The sequence below is a fragment of the Tursiops truncatus genome, chromosome 12, assembly GCF_011762595.2.
Source record: "Tursiops truncatus isolate mTurTru1 chromosome 12, mTurTru1.mat.Y, whole genome shotgun sequence".
NCBI classification, from domain to species: domain Eukaryota; kingdom Metazoa; phylum Chordata; class Mammalia; order Artiodactyla; family Delphinidae; genus Tursiops; species Tursiops truncatus.
Genome location: NC_047045.1, coordinates 62442449 through 62470268, shown reverse-complemented (window position 1 = coordinate 62470268; position 27820 = coordinate 62442449). Strand labels below are relative to the sequence as shown.

General features: G+C 38.8%; 1 protein-coding gene across 14 annotated transcripts in view; it reads left to right on the top strand.

Moving 5' to 3' along the window:
• Positions 1-9339: 9339 nt before the first annotated feature.
• The window catches only part of MTFR2 (mitochondrial fission regulator 2), a 233444-nt gene continuing 214963 nt past the window's right edge, over positions 9340-27820 (top strand). For 6 of the 14 annotated variants that reach the window (XR_012324858.1, XR_012324862.1, XR_012324859.1 and 3 more), the window contains exons 1-7: positions 9346-9661; positions 10287-10399; positions 14307-14411; positions 14866-14978; positions 16276-16511; positions 17975-18326; positions 23438-23612. Coding sequence is in view for 8 of the 14 variants with exons in the window: in XM_033867770.2 (XP_033723661.1) it covers positions 10337-10399; positions 14307-14411; positions 14866-14978; positions 16276-16511; positions 17975-18326; positions 23438-23612 (1044 nt within the window). In the remaining 6 variants the exon portion in view is untranslated. Of the gene's footprint in view, positions 9662-10286; positions 10400-14306; positions 14412-14865; positions 14979-16275; positions 16512-17974; positions 18327-23437; positions 26892-27820 lie in introns of those variants that run through there. The other 8 variants (XR_004529261.2, XM_073789640.1, XM_033867769.2 and 5 more) reach the window with 6 other exon arrangements.

Below are 27820 nucleotides of genomic sequence, written 5' to 3'. Positions count from 1 at the left end.
TAGCTGTTGTTTGTTTACCTGATTTTGAGACTGTTTCTGTGTGTGTTCTGTACAACTGATGGCAATGGCTTATGTCTCATTTTAGAATACCAGCTTATCTGTTAGTAAAATTACTAACAGGGATGATGTGGCTTTTTGAGGGTTGATAAATACTTTATAAAACTGCTCAAATCCCCATTTATTTTCTATTTTTTCTCCTGGGAAAATGGGAAATTTTACAGTGGGTAATTCTAAGCCATTGTTAATACAGGAATTTCAGACTTCTAGTCTAGCCTTCCTGTTCCTGTGTTCATACAGGAACTTGTCAGCCATAATATTATGATGGAGAAATCAGCATTACTTCTCTTTCTTTCTAGAAATAGTAGTCAGTCAATAACTAAAAAGTGGTTTTTTTTGTTTTTTTGGTTTTTTAACTTAGTCTTTGTTCACTTTGATTTAGATCTGGTGTGATTCTTACCATGCCCCTCGCATTTTCACAGAAATTTGTGTGCTAAGACATACATTTTAACTAATACAAATGACAAGTTATTCCTCAAAACTTTGTTAAAGAAGTAAGAACTCTGTACATGTATGCTGAACTATACTGGGTAATTTTAACACTATGTACCACTTACCTACATAAAAATGTGCTATTTTATTTATTAGGGACATTTATTTTTAAAGGGAGTTAGTTGCTTTTTTCTTTTTCTCTTTGGATTTTTTTTTTTTTCTTCCATTTTTCTTTTTGGGCACGGCATGTGGCATCTTAGTTCCCTGACCAGGGATCCAGTCCTTGCCCCCTGCGGTGGAAGCGCAATGCCCTAACCACTGGACTGCCAGTGGCTTTGGCTTTCAACTGGAATCCCTTTGGGAAATACTTTGTTCCATATGGAACAGTATTTCTTTCACTTTCAGAAAGAGAAGTACAGAGACCTAAGTTTATGAAGTTGCTGAATAGGGAAGGGACATGGAGAAATAAACTTCACCTTCATGGGATTGTATTTGACTAGACTCAGTCTGTGAGTAGTAGATTGTGATACATCCTTTAACAAAATTTTAGAATATTATCTGTTACATACATTTAGGGTTCTCAAATAGTTGAAGCCATTATTGTTAAATCTGAATGTCAAGGGTCTAATTGTTCGGTTTATTGAGGTAGATGTTAAAAATTTGGAGTCTATGTTAATGAAGTTTTAAGTGAAAAAGTTATTAGTTTCTTCGAATTCAGGAATATATTGAAATTTGACTTGAGAGCTTTAGTAGAGGTGTAAATTTATGAGCTGGACTCATGTTTTAGAAGCATTCAGTAGTGATTAGTGTGTCAGGTACGCAAGTGAAGCCAAAGTTGTACATTAAGTGTGCTAGCTTTCTTTATATTGTTGTATTACCTCCTAGTACTTTAGCTTTTAAAAATGGATCCCACTGGTTAAAAAAGAACAGGCATTAGGATGCCACTTACCACCACTACTAGGAGAAAAATTCCAAACAATGTGTCTTAATTATAATGATCTGTACATAAAGATTTTTTCCCAAGGATGTGTTAGGCATTTCACAACGGTGAGCCGATTTACAGTGCTCTTAAAGTGCAGATGTTAATCTTGATTCTTGCAAGTAGAAAAGGGTTGGGTAAGTGGTTTTAATGGTATTCTCCTAAGAATTGGGATCAGATTTTTCTTAGTAATCTCTTAGGGTTGCCCAACTTCCTGATTCAGTAATGAGTCCTCCTTTTAATGAAAGTAGATGATATATATTTAAAATAGATAACCAACAAAGTCCTACTGTATTTGTACAGGGAACTCTGCTCAATATTCTGTAATAACCTAAATGGGAGAAGAAGTTGAAAAAGGATAGTTGTGTATGTATAACTGAGTTGCTTGGCTGTACACCTGCAACTAACACAACATTGTAAATCAACTGTAGTCCAATATAAAATAAAAACAAAACAACCCCCCCCCCAAAAACTACCCCCCAAAATAAATTAGGAAGAGCAAAATAAAAGTAGATGATAGTTAAGTACACCGTACAGTTAGGTGACGAAAGGCTGTACTTTCACAGCATGAACTCTGTATTTGGCAATGATAACTTCTTGGTATTGTCATAGTAATTGCAAATTCCATGGCTTGTAAAGCGCCACTTAAAATTAAGAATACCACTCTCACCCAGTCTAGTCCTTGAGTATGGGAGGTCGTAATTTTTTCTGTCTTGTACTGGAAGGGGAAAACTAGAAGCCTTTTGTTTTTTGGCCGCACCACGCAGCTTGTGGGATCTCAGTTCCCTGACCAAGGGTTGAAACCGGTCCCCGGCAGTGAAAGCGCCAAATCCTATCCACTGGACCGCCAGGGAATTCCCTAGAAAATTTAAGCTTCCAGGGTACTTCTAAGCCTGCCATGAGGGTAATGTTAAATACACTTGGAATATTTTTGAAAGATTGAGTATCACCAAATGTAGACATAAAAAGATACTTACAATACAGAATTTAACTGGTTAATGTCAGTATACAGTTATTTTTTTATGCCTTCATTTGGTGATACTCAACTTTCAAAATCAACGTGTTGGCTGTTTTTCACCCCTGTGATAACTGTGGTAAAGATGCTCATCATTTGCCCCAGTTGCTGCAGTATAGTCTTCTGTTGACCTTTTAATTGCCATCTGTGGGATGTTTTTCAACTGGAAGTTGTCTTTTTTAAGCTAAAAATTCTTCGATGACTTCTCGTTGCCTAAATCTTAGGATGAACTATAGGAATTTCCTGTGAGCAGCTTTTTTTTTTTTCCTTTTGCCTTATCCCACTCCTTGTTCACTTACCTATCCTAAAATCTTACACCCTACCAAAAATCCTAAAAGTTCCTCTTGTCCTCATTCCTTTAGGCTGGCAGCTCATTCTGTGTATGTGTCATGCTTTGCTAGAATAAATGTTTAGTACTTAGCATTGTGTATTGTGTAAGACATACATACCATAGGTATGCAATAAATGCTCCTTGAGTGTATAAAAGAAAGCATGTTAACTGCGTGTGGATATATAGAAATTTGATTGGTATGAGTCAGTTAACGGCTCCTGCTAAAACTTAAGTCAATCTAAGCCACCTTAAAAATGAGCTGAACTGGAGAGAGTTCAGATTGCTATGAATAGAAGAGTTGGAACCTTAATCTTTTTATACACGGCTCAAGTTACCTCTTGTGTGTTGTTTTGGAGTACTGTGATTTTAAGGGAAAACATTTAGTATATTTAAAGGAAGGAGAGCCAGAAGCTTGAGGTCTGAAATATTGTCATGAATAATTGGAAAAGGTACATTTACTATAGAAAAGTGATGACCTGGATGAGTCCTTGATAGCAGTCTTCAAGTACTTAAAGGGCTGTCCCTTAGAAGAGGAAATACAGTAAAATTCAGATCACATAGGACCAGGAAGAGCATTTGATATCACTTTGCCTAGCCTCATCATTTTAACATGTTCCATATTTGGAGGGCAGAACCAGAGCCAGTGGATTAAAATCATAGATATATAGACTTTTGTTGACTCAGTGAATTAATTTTGATAACCAGATATTTAAAAAGAGTAGGCATTGACATAAATCACAGCAATATCTTTTTGGATCCATCTCCTATAGTAATAGAAATAAAAATAAACAAGTGGGACCTAATTAAACTTAAAAGCTTTTGCACAGCAAGGAAACCACAAACAAAACAAAACCCCTACAGAATGGGAGAAAATATTTGCAGACAATGCGACCAACAAGAGATTTGATTGGTATAAGCCAACTAATAATAATCTCCAAAATATACAAGCAGCTCATACAGCTCAATATCAAAAAAACAACCCAAAGGAAAAATGGGCAGAAGACCTAAATGTTGATGGCCAAAAGGCACATGGCAAGATGCTCAACATGGCTGATTATTAGAGAAATGCAAATCAAAACTATGAGTTACCACTTCATGTGGGTCAGAATGGTTGTTATCAAGAAGTCTAGTAATAATAAATGCTGGAGAGGGTGTGGAGAAGAAGTAACGCATTTACACGGTGGGAATGTAAATGTAAATTGGTGCAGCTACTGCGGAGAACAATATGGAGGCTCCTTGAAAAACTAAAAATAGACTTACCATGTGATCCTGCACTCCCACTCCTGGGCATATATATGGAGCAAACCATTCTGAAAGATACATGCACCCCAGTGTTCATAGCATCACTGTTTACAATAGCCAAGACATGGAAGCAACCTAAATGTCCATCGACAGAGGTATGGATAAAGAAGATGTGATATATATGCACAATGGAATATTTCAGCCATAAAAAAATGAAATAATGCCATTTGCAGCAACATGGATGGACCTAGGAATCATATGATATTGCTTATATGTAGAATCTTAAAAAAAAATACAAATGAACTTAAATACACAAATAGAACCACAGACATAGAAAACAAATTTATGGTTACCAGAGGGGAAAGGGTGGGGGAGGGATAAATTAGGAGCTTGGGATTAGCAGATACAAAAATAGATAACCAACAAGGACCTACTGTAGCACAGGGAAGTATGCTCAATATTTTGTAATAACCTATAAGGGAAAAGAATATAAATTATTATTTTTCTGTATACCTGAAATAAATACAACATTGTAAGTCAACTATACTTCAATCAAAAGTAAAATTAAAGGAGTAGGCAGCTTGTGAATATCATAGTTTTCTGCTTATAGAAGTATGGAGAATCTGGATATCTCCCTAGCAGGAATACTGGGCTACCTGAAGCTGAACTTTTTTCTAGCTATCTGAACTACTTAACTACATTTTACTCTCAGGTGCTTGCTTTATTAAACTGTGTGTTATCAACTGAAATTACCTGTGATAATTAAAAAGAAATGCTGTATTATTGCTACAGTTTTCAATGTGATAGGAATGAACTTCAATATTTAAGACTTATGCCGTATTCTTTTTTGAAATATGCTAAATATTTTGATGACTGTCTTACAGTAGCAAATTATTTGCTACTGTAAGACAATATAAGTTATTTGGAATTTTTATGAAGTAGAGTTTTTTTTTCTTTTTCCTGTTACTCAGACCATGAGAGTTTTGAAAATTATGAGTTGATTATTGCTAAAAAATGAAAAGGACTAAATGGAAGTATTAGGAGTAAAGATGTTTAACTGGACTGTCTGGATGATCCAGAAGCAGAGTAAAACCAGGACATCCTTTAACTATGTTTTCTGTGTTCTAGGTTTTAATCAACTCTTTTTAAGTGTTTGAGAAAGTCAAGGCATATCTCTGTGGACATACGATTGTATCAGAAAACAGTATAGAATCTATTAAGTCATATGGATTTTCTAAAACTAATGGAACCAGAAAAATCAAGCTGCCATTCACCTTTATGCTTTTAGAGAGGTCTAAATATTTTTGTTCAAAAATAGTATAAGTAGCCAATAAACACATAAGACCTTTGGATTCAAACACTGCAATAACCTAGGCTTTTATATGTTATTTAAAGGTTCAAATAAAATAATTCCTGCATTTAGACTTATTTAACTTAGATTTTGTAATTTTAATATATCACAAGTAAATAGCAATTTATAGATGTATAGTAGGTATAGATACATAGGTAGTAGTTCTCAACTGTGTTTTACGTTACTTAGTCATTTTTATTGTCAATACAAAAAGCAGAGATTTTCAGGACAGTTTAGTTTGAAACATGATTTTAATATCAAGGAAAATCTTGGTCCTAATTAATGTCAACTAATACTTAAAAGTTTTGAATAAACAATTGTAAAGTTTTAATGAACCTTTAAGAAGTATGTAATCTTTTAAATAGTGCTGGTTGGTTTAAGTGTACTGCATTACTACTGCCTCTGAGAGGTTTCAAGCATAGGTAGCAGAACAGAAGGAAAAAGGCCCTAAGTATTATTTTTTTTGAAATGTAAAACTAAGTGAACTTTCTGGGCTGGGCATGTGCATCCCAATCTGGATATCACCTTTTCATGACATCCTATGGTTAAGGTTGGAGAGGCTATTGCCTACTTGTTAGAATGTTACATTGTATCCTGCCCCATTAAGATAATTATAGTAATTCGAGTACTCCTAATCACCTAAAACTTAGCCTTGTGTCAGAGGCTAATGGGGTTTCAACTGGGCAGTTGGCAAGATTGAGTACACATCTTTCTAGCCTCTGTTCAAGCCAGCCCTCAGCCTCCATTTGTTCACTGGGAAAGTATGCCTAGCATTGGCTGTAAAGTGAATAAATTATTGGTCTCGGGGATCCAGTACATAGTGTGATGATTAACTATAATGTATTATTAATGGTTCTGGGAAAATGGAAAAAATACATCTAGATAACAAAACCAGTTATTTTTGGACAGCATTTACAATTGAACTAGGTTACAAGCTTTTCCCACGAACCCACAAATATCGGGATGGGGACAAAACACCAACCTGCCTGGTACTGATTTCTATGTGAGTAGGAGTTAAGAATTGGGGTAGCATCTGACAGGCTTGAAAAGGAGAATCTCAAGTGAGCCTACTAAAACGGAGTTTTTCCTCTCCAATAGTGAGCACAAGGTACCCACAGTAAGGATTAGAGAGACTGGGATACTTTACCTCACTGAACTCTCAAAATGGACCTGTCAAGGCAAGACTCCTTTTAAGGAAGGGACCCCACACTGAGGAGAAAGAACTGAAAGTGGAATCCTAATTCGCAGGGTAGACACGGTGGATTGAGAGGGCCTAGATTCAACTGTGGGAGGGGAACACAGCCAGGAAAATCTTAGAAAGCATGCCATCAAATATTTGAACACAAAAATGACAGAAAAGGTAGAAAAGATTTACTGAAATTCTGCATCATTCTAAAAGTTCACGAAAGTAATTTCACTTAAAAGTAATAGAAAAATATTAATGTCAAATCGTAAAAGGTTGTCAAGATGTGGTATGTATGAATGCTTTAGTAAACAAAATGGAGGAAGGATCACTGGAGAATTAATTTTAGAGGGAAATTGTCAGCAAAGCATTCATGGAGATGTAGCATTTGACCTGGGCCCACCGTGTTGTTACCTAAATCAAAGTTGAATATTGAGCTCTATTAATAATGCACCCTGGGGCTTCCCTGGTGGCGCAGTGGTTGAGAGTCCGCCTGCCGATGCAGGGGACACGGGTTCGTGCCCCGGTCCAGGAACGGCTGGGCCCGTGGGCCATGGCCGCTGAGCCTGCGCGTCCGGAGCCTGTGCTCCGCAACGGGAGAGGCCACAACAGTGAGAGGCCCGCATACCACACACGCACACACACGCGCGCGCGCGCACACACACACACACACACACACACACACACACACTAATAATAATAATAATGCACCCTGAAGGAGGCTTTAGTACCACTGGTTTCCCTTCTCATGCTCTCAAGGGATATTCTCCTTTTGCACCTATTGTGTGCTGTTTGATATCAGATTGGAAAGGGAGGAGGTTATAAGATCATTATTTATGAAGGCAAAAGGGAAGGACAAGGAACTTGAGAAAATGCTATGTAGGGTCGCTGATCCATTTGCATTCTTTTACATTTGTCCAGCACCCCTCTCCTGCTCCTTTAATCCTTATCTAGCCTAGACTACTGGGCCTGTCACTATAATCACTGTTGTTCTGCCGGTTTCTTCGTTTCAAATCATTCTTGGTGTCTGTTTTCTCTCATCCCATATCCAATTATTTTATTCAACAAATACTCAAATAATTTATCCAACCATTTTATTGAACGCCCATCAAATATACCAGGCAGTCTTCTAAAGCGCTGGAGATACAGCATGGGTCAAAACAAATTTCCTATTCTGGAGTTTTGTTTGGCAGTAGGTGGAGCATAAATATACACGGTATAAGTGCTATAAGGAAAAATAAATCGTGGAGAGAGATGCTCTTTATATATATTGCTCAGAGGAATCGTCTCTGAGGTTTCTACTAGAATGTAAGCTCCAGGAGGGCAAGGACCTCAGCTGCCTTGCTCATTACATTCCCTGTGCTTTAGAATGATGCCTGGGACATAGTACATTAAATGTTAGTTTAATGAATAAATGTTATGGACACACAGAAATTAGTTGAAAAATTCTCCCTTTTTTTTTTTTTCTTTTGCTGTACGCAGGCCTCTCACTGTTGTGGCCTCTCCCGGTGCGGAGCACAGGCTCCGGACGCGCAGGCTCAGCGGCCATGGCTCACGGGCCCAGCCGTTCCGCGGCATGTGGGATCTTCCCAGACCGGGGCACGAACCCGTGTCCCCTGCATCGGCAGGCGGACTCTCAACCACTGCACCACCAGGGAAGCCCCAATTCTCCCAGTTTTTGACAGTGTTGCTCAGCAGCAGACACAGTTGATCCTAAATTATATGTCACTCCAATGCATTTCTCACTGAAATGCTAGAAGCAGTAGCTGTTTTTTTTTTAATATTTTTATTTATTCTTGGCTGCATTGGGTTTTCGTTGCTGCACGTGGGATTTTCTCTAGTTGCGGCTAGTGGAGGCTACTCTTCGTTGTGGTGCGTGGGCTTATTGCTGTGGCTTGTTGCAGAGCATAGGCTCTAGGCGCATAGGCTTCAGTAGTTGTGGCACGTGGGCTCAGTAGTTGTGGCACACGGGCTTAGCTGCTCTGCGGCATGTGAGACCGAACCCGTGTCTCCTGTGTTGGCAGGCGGATTCTTAACCACTGCGCCACCACGGAAGCCCAGTAGCTGTTGTTTCTTATGAAGCCAGTAACCTCAGATCAGAATTGAAAATTGGGATATCACCTGCCAGGACTTGGTGGTCACTTTACCATCGTAGGCTAGGCCAGATCAGCATTGGCAGCCTGGATAACCTGGAGCGTTTCATGAACGAACATTGTAAGTACTGCAATGCTGCAGATTCCTCGATGACAGCGTTTAGCATCTGCTAGTCGCATAGCATAAAATAGATGTTTGCTGAATAGACGAATGAATTATTAAACAAATCGCGACATTCCACGGCAAGCGGACTTGGGAGAGCGGCCCCACTTCGGGTCTGTATGTAGAGGATGACACACTTTGCCTGCGAAGATCTGTGTGGGGCACGAACTCCGGATCGTGGGCCTGATCCAAGGGCCATAATGGCTCCATACTCTGGGCTGTAGACAACGGTATTATGGGAGCACCCGGGAAACCCAAAGGCGAGTCTTGAGCATGCGTCATCGTCCCTGCGCTGCCTGCCCCGCCCACCTGTGCCTCTAGGCTTCTATTGGCTGCCTCGCTGAAGGCCCGCCCTCTTGAAGGAGGAAGACACTCAGTAGCCAGTCTAAATAACCGTAAATAACCTGACGTCATTACGTAACCAGTCACAAGCAACGATCTTCAGCCTTGTCCAATGAGGTCGGGCACGGGTCATGGCCCGCGGAGTTTAAGTTTAGTCGCGGGACCCGGAAATGGTGAGCCCATTGTGGAGGCAAGGAACAGGTTCGGTGGCGCACGGGCGGAGGGCCGCGCTTCCAGCTGAGTTGCCCCGGCCGAGTGAGGGGCTACAGGGCCAAGCCCTGGGCCAGTGGAGGCGTCGTCACCGCCCGTGGCAGGCAAGCCGAGGCGCACGGGCGGACACGTGTGGACGTCTGAGCGCTCCCGGACCAGGACGAGTGCACGCCGGGCCTAGTCCTCTGCGGATTCCGCGGCAAGGTTCCTTAACGACTGCTTGAAGTTCCCGTGATTGCCGAGAGGCTGGGCTTCGGAGGAAGGTAAGCCAGGCGACCATGCTGGGTTAGGAGAGACGCCGAGGGAGCTTGGGGCCAAAGCGAGTGATGTGACTGGGCGCTAGTCTCGGCCTGTTATTTAGTAGTTAGGTGACTAAGTCACGTCGCCTATCTGGGGTTCATATTCTTGAAAATAAGCAAGGAGGTGGGTGGTACTCCGATACGTTAGTGAGGAAGAGCTACCGTTCCTTTTGTCAAAGCCTTGAGTCGGCCCCCTGACTGCTTTCAAGGATGGGTTGAACTCATCCCTTCTAAGAGTCTCAGCCCAAAGCTTTCGGAGAGAGGGCGCATCGCTGTTGCAACTAACTTGAAGGCTTCCCTGCTAAGTTTCCAATTTCGCTGATTGATATTTATTAACCAGGTCCCTTCAGAGGCTCAAAAAAATCCTATGAATTTTTAATGCAACTTAACTGATAAATTGAAGTTTCTTTTACCAACCCTTCCCCATTCCCCCGTTCCTCTTTTTCTCTCCTCTCATTAAAATAATGCTGGCCAGAGAGATTAGTTGATGGTGTAATGTGTAACCAAAGGAGTTTTCCAATTATTTAATACAATTTTGTGCGGCAGTTATTTATCAAGAATAATGTTTTCTAATTTTTTTTCCCTTAAGGTATCAAGAAACAATGTTTCCTTAAATTTGCTTCTGTATTTGCCTCATCAATGTCATTCATATTGAGTATCTTAAGAGAGATGCTGGAATATTTTGGTGTTCCTGTAAACCAGGTAAATATCTTTTAATGGATTTGAATGAACCTGTTGTATTTGTTTGAGGTCTTATTTTAGAAATGATTTATATGTCAACACTCAAGGCAAAATTGTTACTTCTCTATAGGTGTAACAAAGGCGAGTTTCCTTTAGTATAGCTTTGATAGTTTGAGTTAAAAAAGGGATAAGATTATCAGGAACCCATTTATTTGATAGGTCAAATGCCAACGAAAGATACAACCGAAGCAAAAGATAGACATGACCTTCATAGATAAAATATTTAAAAAATATCTAGTGGCTTTATTTAAGGTAATTTAAGTTTGATACTTGGATATAGAATGGCAAGTTATAGCTCAGCAAATTCAGAATAAATATTAAGGAGAGAGGTTGGCTTAGGTGCGAGAAGCATAAGCAAATCAAATTTTGTCTACTTACTGAGTACCTATGACATCTAACACAATATGCTTGTTTCTGTAGGTGATGCAGAGTAGCAGTACATGGTTCTTGTATTCATGATGCTTAAAATATAATATGAGATATAAGAAACGTATAGAGATAACTGTAATACAGGACTGAATATAAGAGAGACACAAAAATAATGGGGGGGCTTACAGAAAATGGGCAAATTGTTGCTGTTTGGTGTTGTGAATTAGAATAGACAAGGATAATTAAAATGTTTTAAACAAAAGTTGAAAAATGATGGAGCCATTAATATAAATGGACAGTTCCATACGTGAAACTACTTTGAGTAGGGAGATAAGTCATATGTGCTGTTGGAATATATAAATACAAAGGTCCTGCAGATAATTGGGTATATGGTTCTGGAATGTAGGAAAGAAAAGAGATTCAGATTTGGAGTGATCGACATTCTTTTGATATTTGACTTTGATGACATGTAATGGAGGATGTCACTGGATGTTATTGAAGCATTTTGAATTTCAGAATTGGAGAGATTTAAAGACAACAAAGACTGAGTGATTGTTGAAGATTTGCTTATCAGTAGATTATTGATGCCTTTAGGGATTTCTGTAGGTGGAGAGTGGCAGCTGAACTGTAGTAGTTTGAAGAATGATTGAGGAAGGGAAGTGGCATCAGCATCCTTCTTTTGAAAAGTTTGTGAAAAGAAATTGAGAGAGGCCATCAATCTGAAGGAAAACTGCTTAACCCAAAAGAGCATGTGTTCTTGTTAATGGATAGTGGGAAATTAAGTTGGATAGATAGAATAGGGCTAAGTGGCAGAGGACCTTTGAGAGTGATTGGAGAATGAATACGCAATTCATGGAGTATGTTATGGCAACTGAGCTGGCAGAATTGATGGAAGGTTGTGAGGCTGCCTGATGGAATCAGTATTTAATGGTTAGAGCCGGGTGCTTGGATATGATCAGATAAATTCAGAACCCTTGCCATTTAAAAGCAGAGGAATGGCATGACTTTGTGCAGAAGATTCTATGAGCTGATGACTTTCAAATCATTCTCTCTAGCCCCAGTTTTTCTCAACTAGTCCTATGGCTTCGATTTTTACCTGTCATGTATTCTGTATGCTGATGATTCCCAAATCCATCTTTCTAATGCAGATTGTCTCCTAAGTTCTAGAACTGTGTATCCATCTGCTTACGGGATGTTTCCATGAGGATGCTGATAGGATGCTACCTCTGTATCTGTGGCTTATAATAAACTTCGTTTTCCTTATGGGATCTCAGGAAAAATGAAAAGTCCAATTTTTAATGCTTTTTGAAGAGAGAAAATGCCTCCTTTGTGTTGAAATCACTTCCAAAAGAACAAACGTTATGTCATATTTTGGGGGAGGTTTCCTGTGGGAATAGTTTACACTAATAGGGGAAACTCCAAGCTAAAGAACAAAGTTATTATTTGAGTTATAGAAGCACATTTCATTTCTGTTATCTTAAGAACTGACTACTAGAAAATGTATTCCACTGTAAGTAAAGCATTCTTTTTTTTCTCTTTTTAAAAATTGAAATATAGCTGATTTACACTATTGTGTAGTTTTAGCTGTACAGCAAAGTGATCAGTTATATAATATTTCAGATTATTGTCCATTATAGGTTATTACAAGATACTGATATAGTTCCCTGTGCTATGCAGTAGATTCTTGTTGCTTTTCTGTCTTACACACAGTAGTTTGTATCTGTTAGTCTCATACTCCTAATATAACCCCCCCTTCCCTTTCCCCTTTGGCAGCCATAAGTTTGTTTTCTACGTCTGTGAGTCTGTTTCTCTGTTTTGTTTATAGATTCATTTGTAGTATTATTTAGAGTCCCCATATAAGTGATAATATTTGTCTTTTTCTGTCTGACTTATTTCACTTAGTATGATATTCTCTAGGTCCATCCATGTTGCTGCAAATGGCAATATTTTATTCTTTTTTATGGCTGAGTAATATTCCATTGTGTGTATGTATGTGTGTATGTATGTATGTATGTATATCTACATCTATATCTATATCTGCCACATCATCTTCAACCAGTCATCTATTTATGGGCACTTGGGTTGTTTCCATGTCTTGGCTATTGTAAATAGTGCTGCTGTGGACATTGGGGTGCATGTATCTTTTTGAATTAGAGTTTTCCCCAGGAGTGGGATATTGCTGGATCATATGATAACTCTACTTGTATTTTTTTAAGGAACCTCCATGCTGTTTTCCATAGTGGCTGCACCAATTTACATTCCCACCATCAGTGTAGGAGGGTTCCCTTTTCCCCACACCCTCTCCAGTATTTATTATTTGTGGACTTTTTGATGATAGTCATTCTGACCCACATGAGGTGATACCTCGTTGTTTTGATTTGCATTTCCCTAATAGTTAGGGCTGTTGAGCATCTTTTCTTGTACCTGGTGGCCATCTGTATGTCTTTGCAGAAATGTCTGTTTAGGTCTTCTGCCCATTTTTTGATTGGATTGTTTGTTATTTTGATATTGAGTTGTATGAGCTGTTTGTATATTTTGGAGATTATCCATTTGTCAGTTGCATAGTTTGCAGATACTTTCTCCTATTCTGTAGGTTTTTTCATTTTATTGATGGTTTCCTTTGCTGTGCAAAAACGTTTAAGTTTAATTAGGTCCCATTTGTTTATATTTGCTTTTATTTCTTTTGCCTTAGGAGACTGATTTAAGGAAATATTGCTACAATTTATGTCTGAGAATGTTTTGCCTATGTTCTCTTCTAGTTTTATGGTGTCATGTCTTACATTTAGGTCTTCAAACCATTTTGAGTTTATTTTTGCGTATGGTGTGAGGGAGTGTTCTAACTTCATTGATTTTCATGTAACTGTGCAGCTTTCCCAACACCACTTGCTTTTCTCCATCGTGTATTCTTGCCTCCTTTGTCGTAGATTAATTGACTGCACATGCGTGGGTTTGTTTCTGGGCTCTCTGTTGTGCTCCATTGATCTATATGTCTCTTTGTGCCAGTACAACAGTAAGTAAAGCATCCTTAAACTGTTTAGGGCCTGCTTCATTTATTCCCCTTTTTATTCCTCCTTTAAAGGAAATTACATGAATATACTCTGTATTACTTCACTGCTTGAAAAATTGAAATTGTCCATTTTTCATTGGGCCCAAAGATGGGATTTTTAGTTGGGAGGAGGGGAGACAATTTTTCTGAATAAAGTTCCCCAAGATATTTGGCCATTATCAGAAATAGAATGAATTTGTGGTGCTTTCTCAAAACATCTTTCTTCCTGGAATCTGTATATGTTAACTCCCATCCCCCTGCTTCCCACGTTTTTAAAGACAGATATGAATAAAGTTTAATTCTTTGAAGAAAATACTTTAGAAGTATGCCATTCTATATTTTCTTTTTAAAAATAAATGTTATTGCATATTTTACATTTTTTCCATAAATAATATCAATACAAACATGCTCAATAGGGTACTACTTTTTAAACAATGCTTTATGTTTAAATAGGTTTTGCAGATTTGGGAAAATAAAGACTATGGATCAGCTCGGAGTATTGTTCGTGTTATTGGGAAAATTCTTCCTTTAGAACCTTGTCCCAGGCCTAATTTTGAGGTAAGTCAGTCAACATGCATTGTTTAAGTACCATGTGTAAAATTATCCCAGGTACTCCTAGGGACATAGGGTAGAACAAAAGAAGAAATGTTTCCTGCAAGCCAAAAAACCTTTAGTTTATCCTGGAAACAAGTCATTTCACGTGTGTCTTTGTCTTTATTTTTTTAAGTAATTATATCCAAAGATTGGCAGATGCTAAGCAACCCCTGAGTAGCTTATTTCATTCTTCTAGTTTGTGTTTTATGTTGGATGACATTCACTAAGGGAGAGAATATTGCCACATGTGTAGACTTTAGAATAATTATTTTCCTCAGTTTTTTTTCTCGCTAATAGGTGTATGTTTTTCTATTGCATATCCTTTTTCCTTTTCACTCTTGTGGATTTTTAATTTACACAAATAGTTTCCACGGGCATGTGTCTTTCCCCGACTCCCTGACTTTCTTTTTTCCTTTAGCTGATCCCACTCTTGAACTCTGTGGACCCAGCTAACTGTGGATCTGTAGTCCCATCTTTTGCTGACGTTTTGTATGTGACGAATGATGAAGAAGCCAGTTATCTCAGATTTCGGTAATTTTTCTACTTATCTTGGAAAGTGGGGTGTGGGCTATAATCTGAATTCTTCCACATGGTGAAGTATGTTCAGACTGATCGAGCCTTTTTATTTGTCTACCTCTGTACTGCGCTGTGTCCTGCTAATGTCTTCCTAATAGGGATGACTGGTGTTTTCTCATTTTTAGCCAGTTTTTTCTTTTTTTTTAATGTATTTTATTTTTATTTATTATTTTTGGCTGTGTTGGGTCTTCGTTGCTGTGCGCGGGATTTCTCTAGTTGCAATGAGCTGGGACTACTCTTCGTTGTGGTGTGAGGGCTTCTCATTGCAGTGGCTTCTCTTGTTGTGGAGCACGGGCTCTAGAGTATGTGGGCTTCAGTAGATGTGGTGTGTGGGCTCAGTAGTTGTGGCTCATGGGCTCTAGAGTGCAGACTTGGTAGTTGTGGCGCACGGGCTTAGTTGCTCCGCGGCATGTGGGATCTTCTCAGACCAGTGTTCAAACCCATGTCCCCTGCACTGGCAGGCAGATTCTTAACCACTGTGCCGCCAGGGAAGCCCCTAGCTAGTCTTTCTTAATGCACATTTAATCCTCACCCCAGGCCTAGGAAGGAATGATATTAAAAGGATATAAAAATCACCATGTTCATTTTTGGAGAAAGCTCTTTCCTATACTAAATACTATATTTATTTTATATATTTAGCCAAAACTTATATAGTGTTTACTGTTTACCAGGCAATGATGTTAAATATATTTCAACATTTGGATGTTTTACTGCTTGGTAATACTAACTTAGCTGTTAGTGTATTCAGATACAGGCTGAAGTACAAAAGGGTCAGTTATTCAGAAAAACTGGCTAAATTTATTCTATATCAAATTGGTTTATAAATTTTCAAAAAATTAGAATACGGTAAACTTACCCCAACATAACAAGGAATCCTGTAGGACCTTATATTCCGAATATGTAGAATTTCTAAATAAATTAACTTTATTTCTAAATAAATCAATTTGTACTGTGTTTGAAGTTAATAGATAGGATCATTATTTTTGGTTTACAGTCTGTAAGCAAGATGTGTTCCTTCATTCACTGACCGCTTATTGGTCACCTATTAAAGTCAGCATTTGTTCTGGGTACTGAGAATATAAAGTTACATAAGATGTTGTTTGTCCTCAGTGAGTCTAGAGACCATTATAGGGTAAAGAGAGCTATTCTGGTTTTGTTTTGGTATCTTTATTCTTTAACTGAAAGAATTTATTTCTAGAAAATTTTTCTTCCTCCTTCTCTCTCTCTTTCCATTTTTTCCTTCCACCTACAGAAATAGTATATGGAAAAATGAAGAAGGGGAGAAAATTGCTTCTTTCCATCCTTTGCAACTAGTTGAAGATCCATTGACACCTGCTCTAAGGCATAACAAACCAACAAAAAGTGATTGGCCTGAAAGTGAAGCTGCAATTAAAAAAATAGCTGCCCTTGAAGATGAGCTAGCTTTTCTTCGCTCTCAGATTGCTGCAATTGTGGGAAGGCAAGAACTGAGAAACAGTACAAATTCTGGTGAGTAACGCTGGATTTTTATTTCAGTTGGATGATACTCATTTAGTATTTCAGTCAGTGTGGTTCTGAGTAAGAAAAGAATGTTTGCTGCTAATGTATCTTATGAATGACATTAAATATGAAACGATGTTGGGTGTATATATGTGTTACCTCTGATGTTTATTGAGAATAAATTAAGATGCATTTGTAGTGACAGGGATGGCTTTGGTTTAAAGAAGAGCTAGCTATGCTGCCGAAGATTGTAGTTTTGTATTTAAAAGCCTGTTTTCTAAGTACAGTTGTCCCTTGGCATCCGTGGGGTGTTGGTTCTAGGACCCCTGTGGACACCAAAATCTTAGGATGCTTAAGTCCCTTATATAAAATGGCATATTTACATATAACCTATACACATCGTCCGTCCTCCCATATACTTTAAATCATCTCTAGATTACTTATAATACCTAATAAAATGCAAGTAGTTATAATGGAAATGCTTTGTAAATGGTTGTCAGTGCATGGAGGATCAAGTTTTGCTTTTTGGAACTTTTCTGGAGTTTTTTTTTTTTTTAATTCATATTTTTGATCTGCGGTTGGTTGAATCTGCATATGTAGAGCCTGAGGATATGGAGGGCTGACTGTAAGCTTTTCTAACTCCGTAGAAAAGTGTTGGACATTTAAGCGGAGGGATGCATTAATTTGAGACAAGAGTATAGATTTGAGGCTTCATATATATATATTTGTAGTTTGAAGTTATTGCTGCTATACTTCCACCAAATCTAGGTGAATACTGTTTTCCAGATGATTCTTTTTAAAATTTTTAGAGATGTGACTTGCTTTAAATAATATACATACACACAATCTGTATGTATATAAAAACATCCATATAAACATATATATAATTTGTGTATAACATAATACTTATATAGTATTGTATATTTATAATTTATATTAAATATTATATATACTACTGGGTAATAAATGAGGTATGATATATACACTTTTTTAAAAGCAGTCGTGTTACACATGATTTTAGGAGCAAATCTGTTGTGAAAAAGTTAAGTATTTGGTACCCGTCGTAGGCTCCTGCCTAGAAAATATATGCCTGGGTGTTTCTACAATGTCATCATTAGAGTGAATATATCAGTTTGCATGTTTCTAGCCACAAGTTGTTGATCGTGTTTTAGCTTTTGTAAATAGAGGATGAAATTCAGATTGTATGTGAAAAAAGCACTTTTAATTTTCTCTTTAAAATGCATTCTCCCCCTTCCCCTACACAGAGAATCCTAATTGGATTAAAAATGAATTTACTGTTTGCTTGACTCTTTCAGAAATTACTAAGCAGATGGGATTGCTTCACCTTCCTGGCCACAGTATCATTATTTTAGTAGCATTACAGAATTGTTCCTGTTTTGATTCTAATTAGTGTTACGTGTTATATTGGAGAAAATTTTGCATGGTTTTTCAACAGACCACATTTTCTTTAGGCTCCTTGGACTTGAAGAACGACAGACCTAGTGGTTTGGGACACATGCCATCATCAGGGACTACTCAACTGAGTGTCGAACCAGATTCGTTTTCAAGTTCAGTGTTTCCCTCTCCTCCTCCTCCACCACCGCCTCCTCAGGTTTCTTCTCTACGGCCTCCATGTTCTCCTCTCGTGCAAACAGCCTCTAATAATATTTGTGCATCAGATAATTCAGCAACTGAAGTGAAAAAACAGCACCCAGATACTAGGAAAACCAATTTTAGTCATCATTCAAAAAACCATAAAGATGTTCCAAACATGTTGGATGTTCTGAAGGATGTGAATAAGGTTAAGCTACGTGCTGTTGAAAGGTATGTTGTCATAATTTGAGAAATGAACCCAAATTTTATCAATGGTGTTTAAAGAAATTATTATATTTATCAAAGTAAACATATATAAGTCTTCTCTGATTCCTCTTTACCCCAAATACCCCTCGAGAGAGAATCATTTTCAGTTTTTTGTGACTCTTTGTTCTAGTGTCCTATCTCCATATTTTTGAAACAACGTACTATTTTTGCTATTTCTTGATATTTTAGTTATATTTACTTGCAATTGTTAAAAATCTGGAATACGTTCTCTTAGACATTCTACCCCCTAACACACGTGCACACACACTTCTTATTACATCTTCCCGATATGGTTAAGTCACAGTCTTTCCTTAAATCCGTGTTCAGAATTTATATCCTTACTATAACAGTAAACATTCACAGGTAAGCCATTTCATATACTATGACTACATTTTGTTTGTTACTAATTTTATTTTTTATTGAAATTAATAATTGCCTCCTTGAATCCCCCCCACCCCGGAAATCCCCTCACGGAGCCCTCTGTCCTGTTCTAATCTCACCTGTTGCTCTAAACTTCCTACATTGTCATCCTAAGAATTTCCTTCGTCATCATGGGCATTCTCTTTGTCCTGTGTCGCATCACCCATTTCCTGGGTGTCATATCTTCTTCCTGCAGCTTCCTGAGGAGTGCATGAAAGGTAGATTTAAGACCTTGTATATCTGAATTTCTTTTTCTTTTATTCTCACACTTAATTGCTAGTTTGGCTGGGTATATAATTGACAGAAAATCATTTTTCCTCAGAATTTTGAAGACATTTTTCCATCGGTTTCTAGCTCTCAGTGTTCTTGTTGAGAGGTTAATGTCGTTTTGATTCCTGATGCCATGTATGAAACCTGTTTCTTCATTTTTTTTTTTTTCTTGCGGTATGCAGGCCTCTCACTGTTGTGGCCTCTCCCATTGCGGAGCACAGACTTTGGACGCACAGGCTCAGTGGCCATGGCTTATGGGCCCAGCTGCTCCGCAGCATGTGGGATATTCCCAGACTGGGGCACGAACCCGTGTCCCCTGCATCAGCAGGTGGACTCTCGACCGCTGCGCCACCAGGGAAGCCCCTGTTTCTTCATTCTTGAAGCATTTAAGATCTTTCTTTGGTCCTGGTGTTCTTAAATTTCATGGTGATGTGCCCTGGAGATTTCTTTTTAAGTTTCTTGTGCTGAGCATTTACTTCTTTTTAAGTTCCTTATGCTGAGTTCACTTATTGATTGAACTCAATCAGTTTAGAGTTTATGTCCTTTATTTTTGGAAATTTCTTATAACATTTCTCTGATAATTTTCTTCTATTCTTTCCTTCTGTTCTCTTTTCTTGGAAAGCCTATTAGAAGTTTGAATGCCAGAATTATTTGCCTTATCTTCGTATCTTTCCTTTACTGTTTTCTTCTCTTTGCTTTTTTTTATTGTACTTTTTGAGAAAATTCTAACTCTTCTATTGTTTTTCCTGTCATCACTTGTTTTTTGGGGGTGTGGGTGGGGTGTGGGGAACTGTGCAGCTTGTGAGATTCTAGTTCCCTGACCAGGGATTGAACCAAGCCCTCGGCAGTGAAAGTGTGGAGTTCTAACCACTGAACTGCCAGGGAATTTCCCCCATCATCATATTTTTAATTTGTGAGACCCATTTCTTTTTCTTTGAGTGCTCCTTTTTTATGTCTTCTTGCTTTTGTGTGTCTTATGCTACTGAAAATATTAACTACAGTTTTATTCTTAGTTTTCTTCTGCTCTTGAATGATGTTCATTTTTCCTGAGTTCCTTTTCCTCTTACTGATTTTGGTCTCCATTTATAGTTTTGGAGCCTTATTTAAGTATCTGGTGATTTGCAGCTATGCATTTATATTTAAAAGTGAGGCACGGAAAAGCTGATTGAAGTTTCTTTGTGTGAGGTGGGATTGCCAGCTGGTGGGCTTCACAATTTAGTGACTGAGGAGAGAACCTTGCCATTTTGTTAGCCAGATTCCATATTTCAGTAGCTGTATGTCTTTTCTTTGGGACTAGAGAGTTTTTCTAGAAAGTTCTTCATTCTCCTTGGTCAGAAGAGTTGGGGATTTCACAGGTGGTGCAAGCTAGGTAGTTTGAGAGTTGAGTGGGGAAAGGGCAAGGGAGGAGCATATCATTCCATATGTGGACTTTTCCTCAATCCGTCTGTTTTCAGGAAGGCAGCTTACCTCCCATTCTCTTCACTGTCATCAGCTTTCCAGCTTTCAACATTTTGTTGCAATTCTTATCTACTCTCTCCTCTCGTAATCTCTTTGTCTTTGTGGGTGTACATCTTTTTCATTTCTTTGCTGTCATTTTAGTAGGCTTTCACAGAGATCTGCCATGTTCACCTGGAAATTCCTCAATGAAGTTTTGCTGAGAAAATAAATGTATTTTCTGTGTAATAGTGTTAGGACAGATAAGTCATTTCATTATCAATGAGGTTATGATTGATCCTTGTATGAGGCAGCTAGTACAGAGAAAAATCTTACGGTTGTACGTACCCATTTAGTCCCAACTAGATCTCTTACTGGTATCGTCGGGCACAGTCAGTGTAAAATGATGACTCTGTGGCTGTTACCATCACTGGAGAAATGACTGAAACGCCAGTAGACTCCACCCTCCACCCCTCTATTCTCTCATTTTTCTAACAACTGATCTGTTTCATACATTACTGCTGAATCCGACGAGACTTCCCACATCTCTACATTTACAAATTTACTCCCCATGTTCTCTGCCTTCCATTTTGTTATTGCAAATGAAGCATCCTTGATCATGTCCATTGCTCTCCCCTTGGTCGCTGGTTCCCCTTCTCTCTAAGCATTTCACTTAAAATTCTCTCTTCTGTCTTCTGCACAATCAAATTTTCCATCTTTATTCTTCTCTTCACACTTGAGCATTTCCCATCTTCAAAACATGTATACCCTCAGCTATTATAGTTTCTCTGTTCCCTGTCTGGTATAAATTCTTGGTGTTGTTTATAGTTTGTTTCCATTTCTCACTGCCTTCTAGTCACTGTAATATGGTGTCTGTTCCCATCACTCCATTGAAAACTGTTCTTTCAAGGTCTCCAGTGACTCCATGTTGCTAAATCCAGTGGTCAATTCTCATTGCTCTTCTTACTTGACCTCTCAGCAGTGTTTGATACAGTCCTCAGTTCCCACCTCCTTGGAACACTTTCTTCACTTGGCCTTGAGGAAATCATGCTTGGTTTTCCTCTTACCTCATTGTCCACCTCTTATTTCTTTGCTGATTCTTTCTTCTGGACCTGGTCTCTGAATGTTGGCATGTTCAAGGCTCAGCCCTCAGCCCCATTCTTCTCTCCACCCACATTGTTTCCTTGGGTGATCTCATCTAGTCCTAGGCTTTAGATACCAGCTAAATGCTAATGATGCCCACATTTATTTTTCTAGGCCTGACCTCTCCTCTGAGCCCCATGCCTACTTCACATCTTCATTTGCCTGTCTCACAGGTACCTCATGCTTCACATGTCCAAAACAGAACTCTTCCTTCCTACCTGTTCCGTCCTCTACCTTGAAAACTTGTTCTTCCCCCAAGTCTTTTGCTTCTCAGCAAATGGCAACAATATCACCCTCAGTCCAGACATCTGGAAATCATCCTGTTTTTTCATTTCCTTTCTATCCCACATCCTTTCCGTCAGCATACAGCTCAAATTTATGTACCCTCAGTGGTCCTCACTGCCACCTTTCAATCTAAGCCACTATCTTTTTTTTTTTTTTTTGATGTGGACCTTTCTTTTTTTAAGTCTTTATTGAATTTGTTACAATATTGCTTCTGTTTTATATTTTGGTGTATTGGCCAGGAGACGTGGGATTTTAGCTCCCCGACCAGGGACTGAACCCACACCCCGTGCATTGGAAGGCGAAGTCTTAACCACTGGACCACCAGGGAAGTCCAGCCACTATCTTTTTTTTGCGGTACGTGGGCCTCTCACTGTTGTGGCCTCTCCCGTTGCGGAGCACAGGCTCTGGATGTGCAGGCTCAGTGGCCATGGCTCATGGACCCAGCTGCTCTGCGTCATGTGGGATCCTCCTGGACCAGGGCACGAACCCGTGTCCCCTGCATCGGCAGGCGGACTCTCAACCACCGTGCCACCAGGGAAGCCCCTTGCCACTATCTTATATAGCTTGGACTTTTGCAGTTGCCTCCAACCTGGTCTCTCTTTTCATTCTTGCCTCCTTATCTGTTCTTCATATAGTAACCAGAGTGACCTTTAAAAATTGAAGTCAGATCATACCATTCCGCTGCTTAAAATCCTTTGGTGGTTTTCCATTGCGCTTAGAATGAAATCTTGACACCTTGCTGTGGCTTGGAAGTCTCTCTAGGATTCAGCCCTTATCTCTCTGACCTCACGTCCTACTTCCCATCTTACTTAACTGCACTCCAGCTATACCTGTTTTTCTTTTTTCTTTTCTCACAGGTGCCAACCTCCTTGCGATGCATCCACTGGATGTTTACACTAAAATTGACTGCTTGTCATTTCCTTAAAGAGAATGTCACCTCCTTTAAGAGGCTTTTCCTCATCATCTCATTGAAAGTGCTTTCAACCTAGCCACTATCACATTTCCCTCTTTTATTTTATCCACAGCACTGGATAATTGCTGTCCAAAATGTTCTTGCTTACTTGTTTTGGTGTAGCACTGTCCTGCCACCAGAGTGTTCTGTGGAAGTAGGATACTGCTCTACCCCTGAAGCGTAACATAGAACCTGGTAAAATAGGGGGCATTAAGATTGAATGAATGAATGAACAGTTAGCCTGATGTTTTTCTTTTCTTGAACTCCATAGTCCTTTTAAAAGCTCTTAAATATTTCTTTAAATTTTTCTACCGACTGGAAAATTAGAAAATAAAAAATAAAGATGATATTTGATAAATCCCAGGTTACAACGGATTGTGGTAGAGCCTCACATGGGCTCTCAGCTTTCTGATTACCAATCCATTGTGCCCTCCAGATTTGTTTTTTTTTACAAGGCAAAACATTCCAATCTCTTGAAGATTGTAATATATTATGCTTATATTTCTGCTGTGTTTGTCAATAAGGAACTTAAATTACACAAAGTTTTAATTTATTCCATTTTTTTTTAAAGGTCCCCTGGGGGCAGACCCATTCATAAAAGGAAAAGACAAGACTCACCTTGGGATCCAGTGTCTTTAATATCCCATGCACTTAAGCAGAAATTTGCATTCCAAGAAGAAGATTCCTTTGAGAAGGAAAATAATTCCTGGGAGTGTTCTCCATTTTCTAGTCCAGAAACTTCAAGGGTGAGATTATAAGTTTAAATCTTCAGTTTTTCTAATGCGTATTGTTCGTGATGTATCTTTGCCTTCAAGTTCCTTGAAGTAATTAATTATGCAGAATGGGCTTAAAATTGTTGATGCTGTGTGCTGCTAATGTTTCTGTTGTTTGTGTTGACTTTCACGTTCATTTTTAGCTTTTAGCGTACTATGAAGTTTTTTTGAGGTGAGACACTTGATTTGAAAAATACTTGTGCATAAGTTTATAATGGTTTATCCTGGGCACGTGCTAACTTGACATTGCTGTCTGCAGTATGAACTGGGTGTCTGAAACTTTGAGAGGACCAGAGAAAAATGGTGTGATAGATTCAACCTAACCATATTTAAATGTGAATATTCCCAATATTTTTTCCGGTCAAATATGAAGATTGAATTATTTAGATAAATAGGACATTAACTGTGCTTTTAACAAAGCAGATGAGGTCATAATTACTTCAATGACCATGCTCATTGGATACTTAAAAAAACTCATATTTCAACCCTTGACCCTTAAGATTGCTTCTTTCTTGAAGTGTCTTTTCTTTGGTTTAGATACAATCCAAATCTGGGGGGGGGGTGGTTTTCCATCTCATAAACTAGTTGAGGTAGTAAATAAGAATAAGCCTTAGGAATGAGAGGAGAGTGAAAGATGGACAGTATATACAGTCCAGTGGGTGGCTTTAGAGTGGCGGACATCAGTCAGACAGCAAAGGAGATGGAAAAACTAAAAAGCAGATGGCAACTCAAAGAGCACAACAGAGCAGGGGAAAATCATTCTACTCAGTTTCAGCGCGTGTGTGGTTTCTAAGTTACCATTGTGCCTGTACAATAGCTGATGCTTATCATGTTGACTCAGAAGATTATATTCTTAACTCTAAGAAGGCAAAAAAGTATATAGTTTACTTTAGAACTGTTACAATTAAAATTACAAATGTGTCTAAGTGTTCAACATTTGCATAGAAATTTGTAACTGGCAAAGTACTTTTTTTACTCATCTCATTTGACCTTTGCAGCAATATTTTTTTCTATCGAAGTATAGCTGATTTACAGTATTGTATTAGTTTCAGGTGTACACCATAGTGATTCAGTATTTTTGCAGTTTATACTCTATTATAGGTTATTACAAGATAGTGGCTATAATTCCCTGTGCTATACAGTATATCCTTGTTGCTTATCTGTTTTATATATAATAGTTTGTTAATCCCATACCCCTATTTGTCCCTCCCCACTTCCCTCTCTCCTTTGGTAACCACAAGTTTGTTTTCTATATCTGTGAGTCTGTTTCTGTCTTGCATATACATTCTTTTTGTTTTGTTTTGTTTTTAGATTCCACATATTAGTGACATCATACAGTATTTGTGTTTCTCTGGCTTATTTTGCTAGGCATAATATGCTGTAGGTCCATCCATGTTGCTGCAGATGGCAATATCTCATTCTTTTTTATGGCTGAGTAATATTCCAGTGTGTGTGTGTGTGTGTGTGTGTGTGTGTGTGTGTGTGTGTGTGTGTGTGTGTGTGTGTGTGTGTGTCTGTGTGTCTGTGTGTGTCTGTGTGTGTACCACATCTTGTCAATCCAATGATCCGTTGATGGTCCTTGGGTTGCCAATATTCCCTCTTTTACACATGAGGAAAATGAGTGTGAAAGTGGTTAAGTGATCTGCCATCTGACATCTAAGTGGCAGAGCAGTGAATAGAACTTGGTTTATTAAAATTCTAGGATATTTGAAAACCTTCAGTTATCTCAGAAATTCACTTAGGTGGAACACATAGTTTCCCAGTGATAGTGGATCAAGGAGGTATTACTGGTTTGTCTTACACTGTTCACTGTTCTTTTCACATTCTCTTTCCAGCCAACTACAAGCATCTTAGAGAAAGAGCCATCTCTTTTTGTAAATTTTATAGCACCTTGCTTAGGGATGGGCACATAGAGACTCAAATTGTAGTCTACGGAGAGCTCAGTCTGTGCAGCTGTGACTGTCCTGCTCACTTTCATGTCCTCAGCCCTGACTGAGAACAGTGCCTGACATGTAACCCGCTCTTAAACAATTACTTACTGTTGAATGAGTTAAGCCTCAAAGGGTTATTTGATGTTTGTGTTGCCATTCTTTTTTTTACATCAGAATAGTTTCTGTGTTAAATATTTGCTTCATTTCATTTTGGAAACCATATTTCACAGTCAGAAGGACATTGAACTAAAGGAAGAACTGACAAACACAGCAGGTATAGCCCAAGCCACGAGCTACAGGGCTTGTGTCTGCACCTACAAGGCAGGATTGCAGAAGTATGCCAGCATACGTATCCCTACATGTGAAAGGATCTCACCTCCTGTTAAGGAAGTTAAATGTAGTCTATACACTGAGGTATATTAGTGCAGAGGTCTGAAGGATCTTGACTCTTAAGAATACCTGTCTCTGGTTTTAGAAGATCCAGCAGTTAACTGACTACTGATGGTAGTTAGGGAAATGGATCTTTTTTTTTTCCCCATGTATGTTAATGTTATTAAAAGCTGAATGTATACTTTGAGTGATTCTCCTAAGAGCTAAATAGTAAATAATTTAATGTTTCTCATTAGAGAACAGTAAGGTCTCATTATAAGGTGACAGATGCCATTTAATGGATTAAGAAAATGTAAACTAAGTCTGTATTGTACTACTCAACAGATGATAGTACATTTGGATTTTTAAAAACAATTTCTTAAAGCAGTTATGACTTTCTAACTTAAGAGCCTTTGAATCTTTTAAAAATTGGTAGTGATCGGGGCTTCCCTGGTGGCGCAGTGGTTGGAAGTCTGTCTGCCGATGCAGGGGATGCGGGTTCGTGCCCCGGTCTGGGAGGATCCCACATGCTGCGGAGCGGCTGGGCCCGTGGGCCGTGGCCGCTGGGCCTGCGCGTCCGGAGCCTGTACTCCGCAGTGGGAGGGGCCGCAACAGTGAGAGGCCCTAGTACCGCAAAAAAAAAAAAAAAAAAAAAAAAATTGGTAGTGATCTGGTTCACTTGGCCTCCAGCAACTTGGAGATTTTCAAAGAATATAAAATTATAATTTGTTCATTAAGATAGTCATACTTTGAATCATAGATTGAACCTCCTGAAAAATCTTCCTGAGGTGATAAAAGAATTAGAAGCTGATTTTGACCGTTAAATGCTAGATTGTAGAAGTATTTAAAGAATCTTCTTGATAAGTTTTGCCTACACTTGCTATGTAAATATGTACGCTTACCACTTTATTTCCTCTGTTCCTTTGTAAATAAATATGATTTTTTGAACTTGTTTGTGTTTTATAGCAGTTCCAATTCACGTTCTCTCCTCACTACATTTAGAACGTCTGAACTGTTTTTGGAAAGAGGGTTCTGTAGTTAGTTTCTTGGTCAATGCAATGAAACACAGAAAAGTTTGGAATAGGTGTTTTGTCCTTCTGCCAATACTAATGTGGTGTGGGAGTTTACATGTTTCCCTAGAAATAGAGCTTAGGTTCCATTTGGAGGAACTCAGCACCCACCCATTTTACAGGCTCTCCCCTTTCGGAAGAGCCCAGTTTGCTCACAGGTTTCATGTTATTGTGGTAGAGAGTTGGCTGCCTGGTAACCCCTATTTCCGACCCCTTTTTCCTGGCACCTTCCAGTTAGGGGTGGCTGTGCAGCATCCATCTTATAGCCATGAGAAACGGGCTTGAATCACAGAGATGTAAACCCTGACATCACTGAGCTGCTGAACTAACACCAGCAAGAGCCATCTCCACACTTCTTGTTACATGAGAAAGAGAAATAAAAAAATATGCATTGTGGGTTTTCTGTTACTTGCAGCCAGAAGCATTCATGATGATACAGCAAGTACAGCAGTGTGACTTCCATACCTACCTGTTACTCCTTCTGTGTAGTTTTCTGATACTTCTTATCCTGTGTCAGTAGTTTGTTCTTGCTGTTGTTCCTGCCCCTCCTAGACATTGCTCCCACCCTGCCTTTTCTTCTCTCTTGTCCTTGTAATTAGAGTCCTCTTCCTCTGAAATAACTGCTTTTTATCCCCCGGGGTAGTCTTGCATTTTCAGTTTTATCGTTTCCATATTTAGAAATGTTTAAGGAACAACCCCTCCCCAACAGCCAGCAGAAACCTTTGGAAGATACCATTTTCTGCTGAGTGAAATCTATTTCTTAAGAAACCTCAAGTTAGTTTTTGGGGGGGCTTTTCTGTTCTACTTCAGA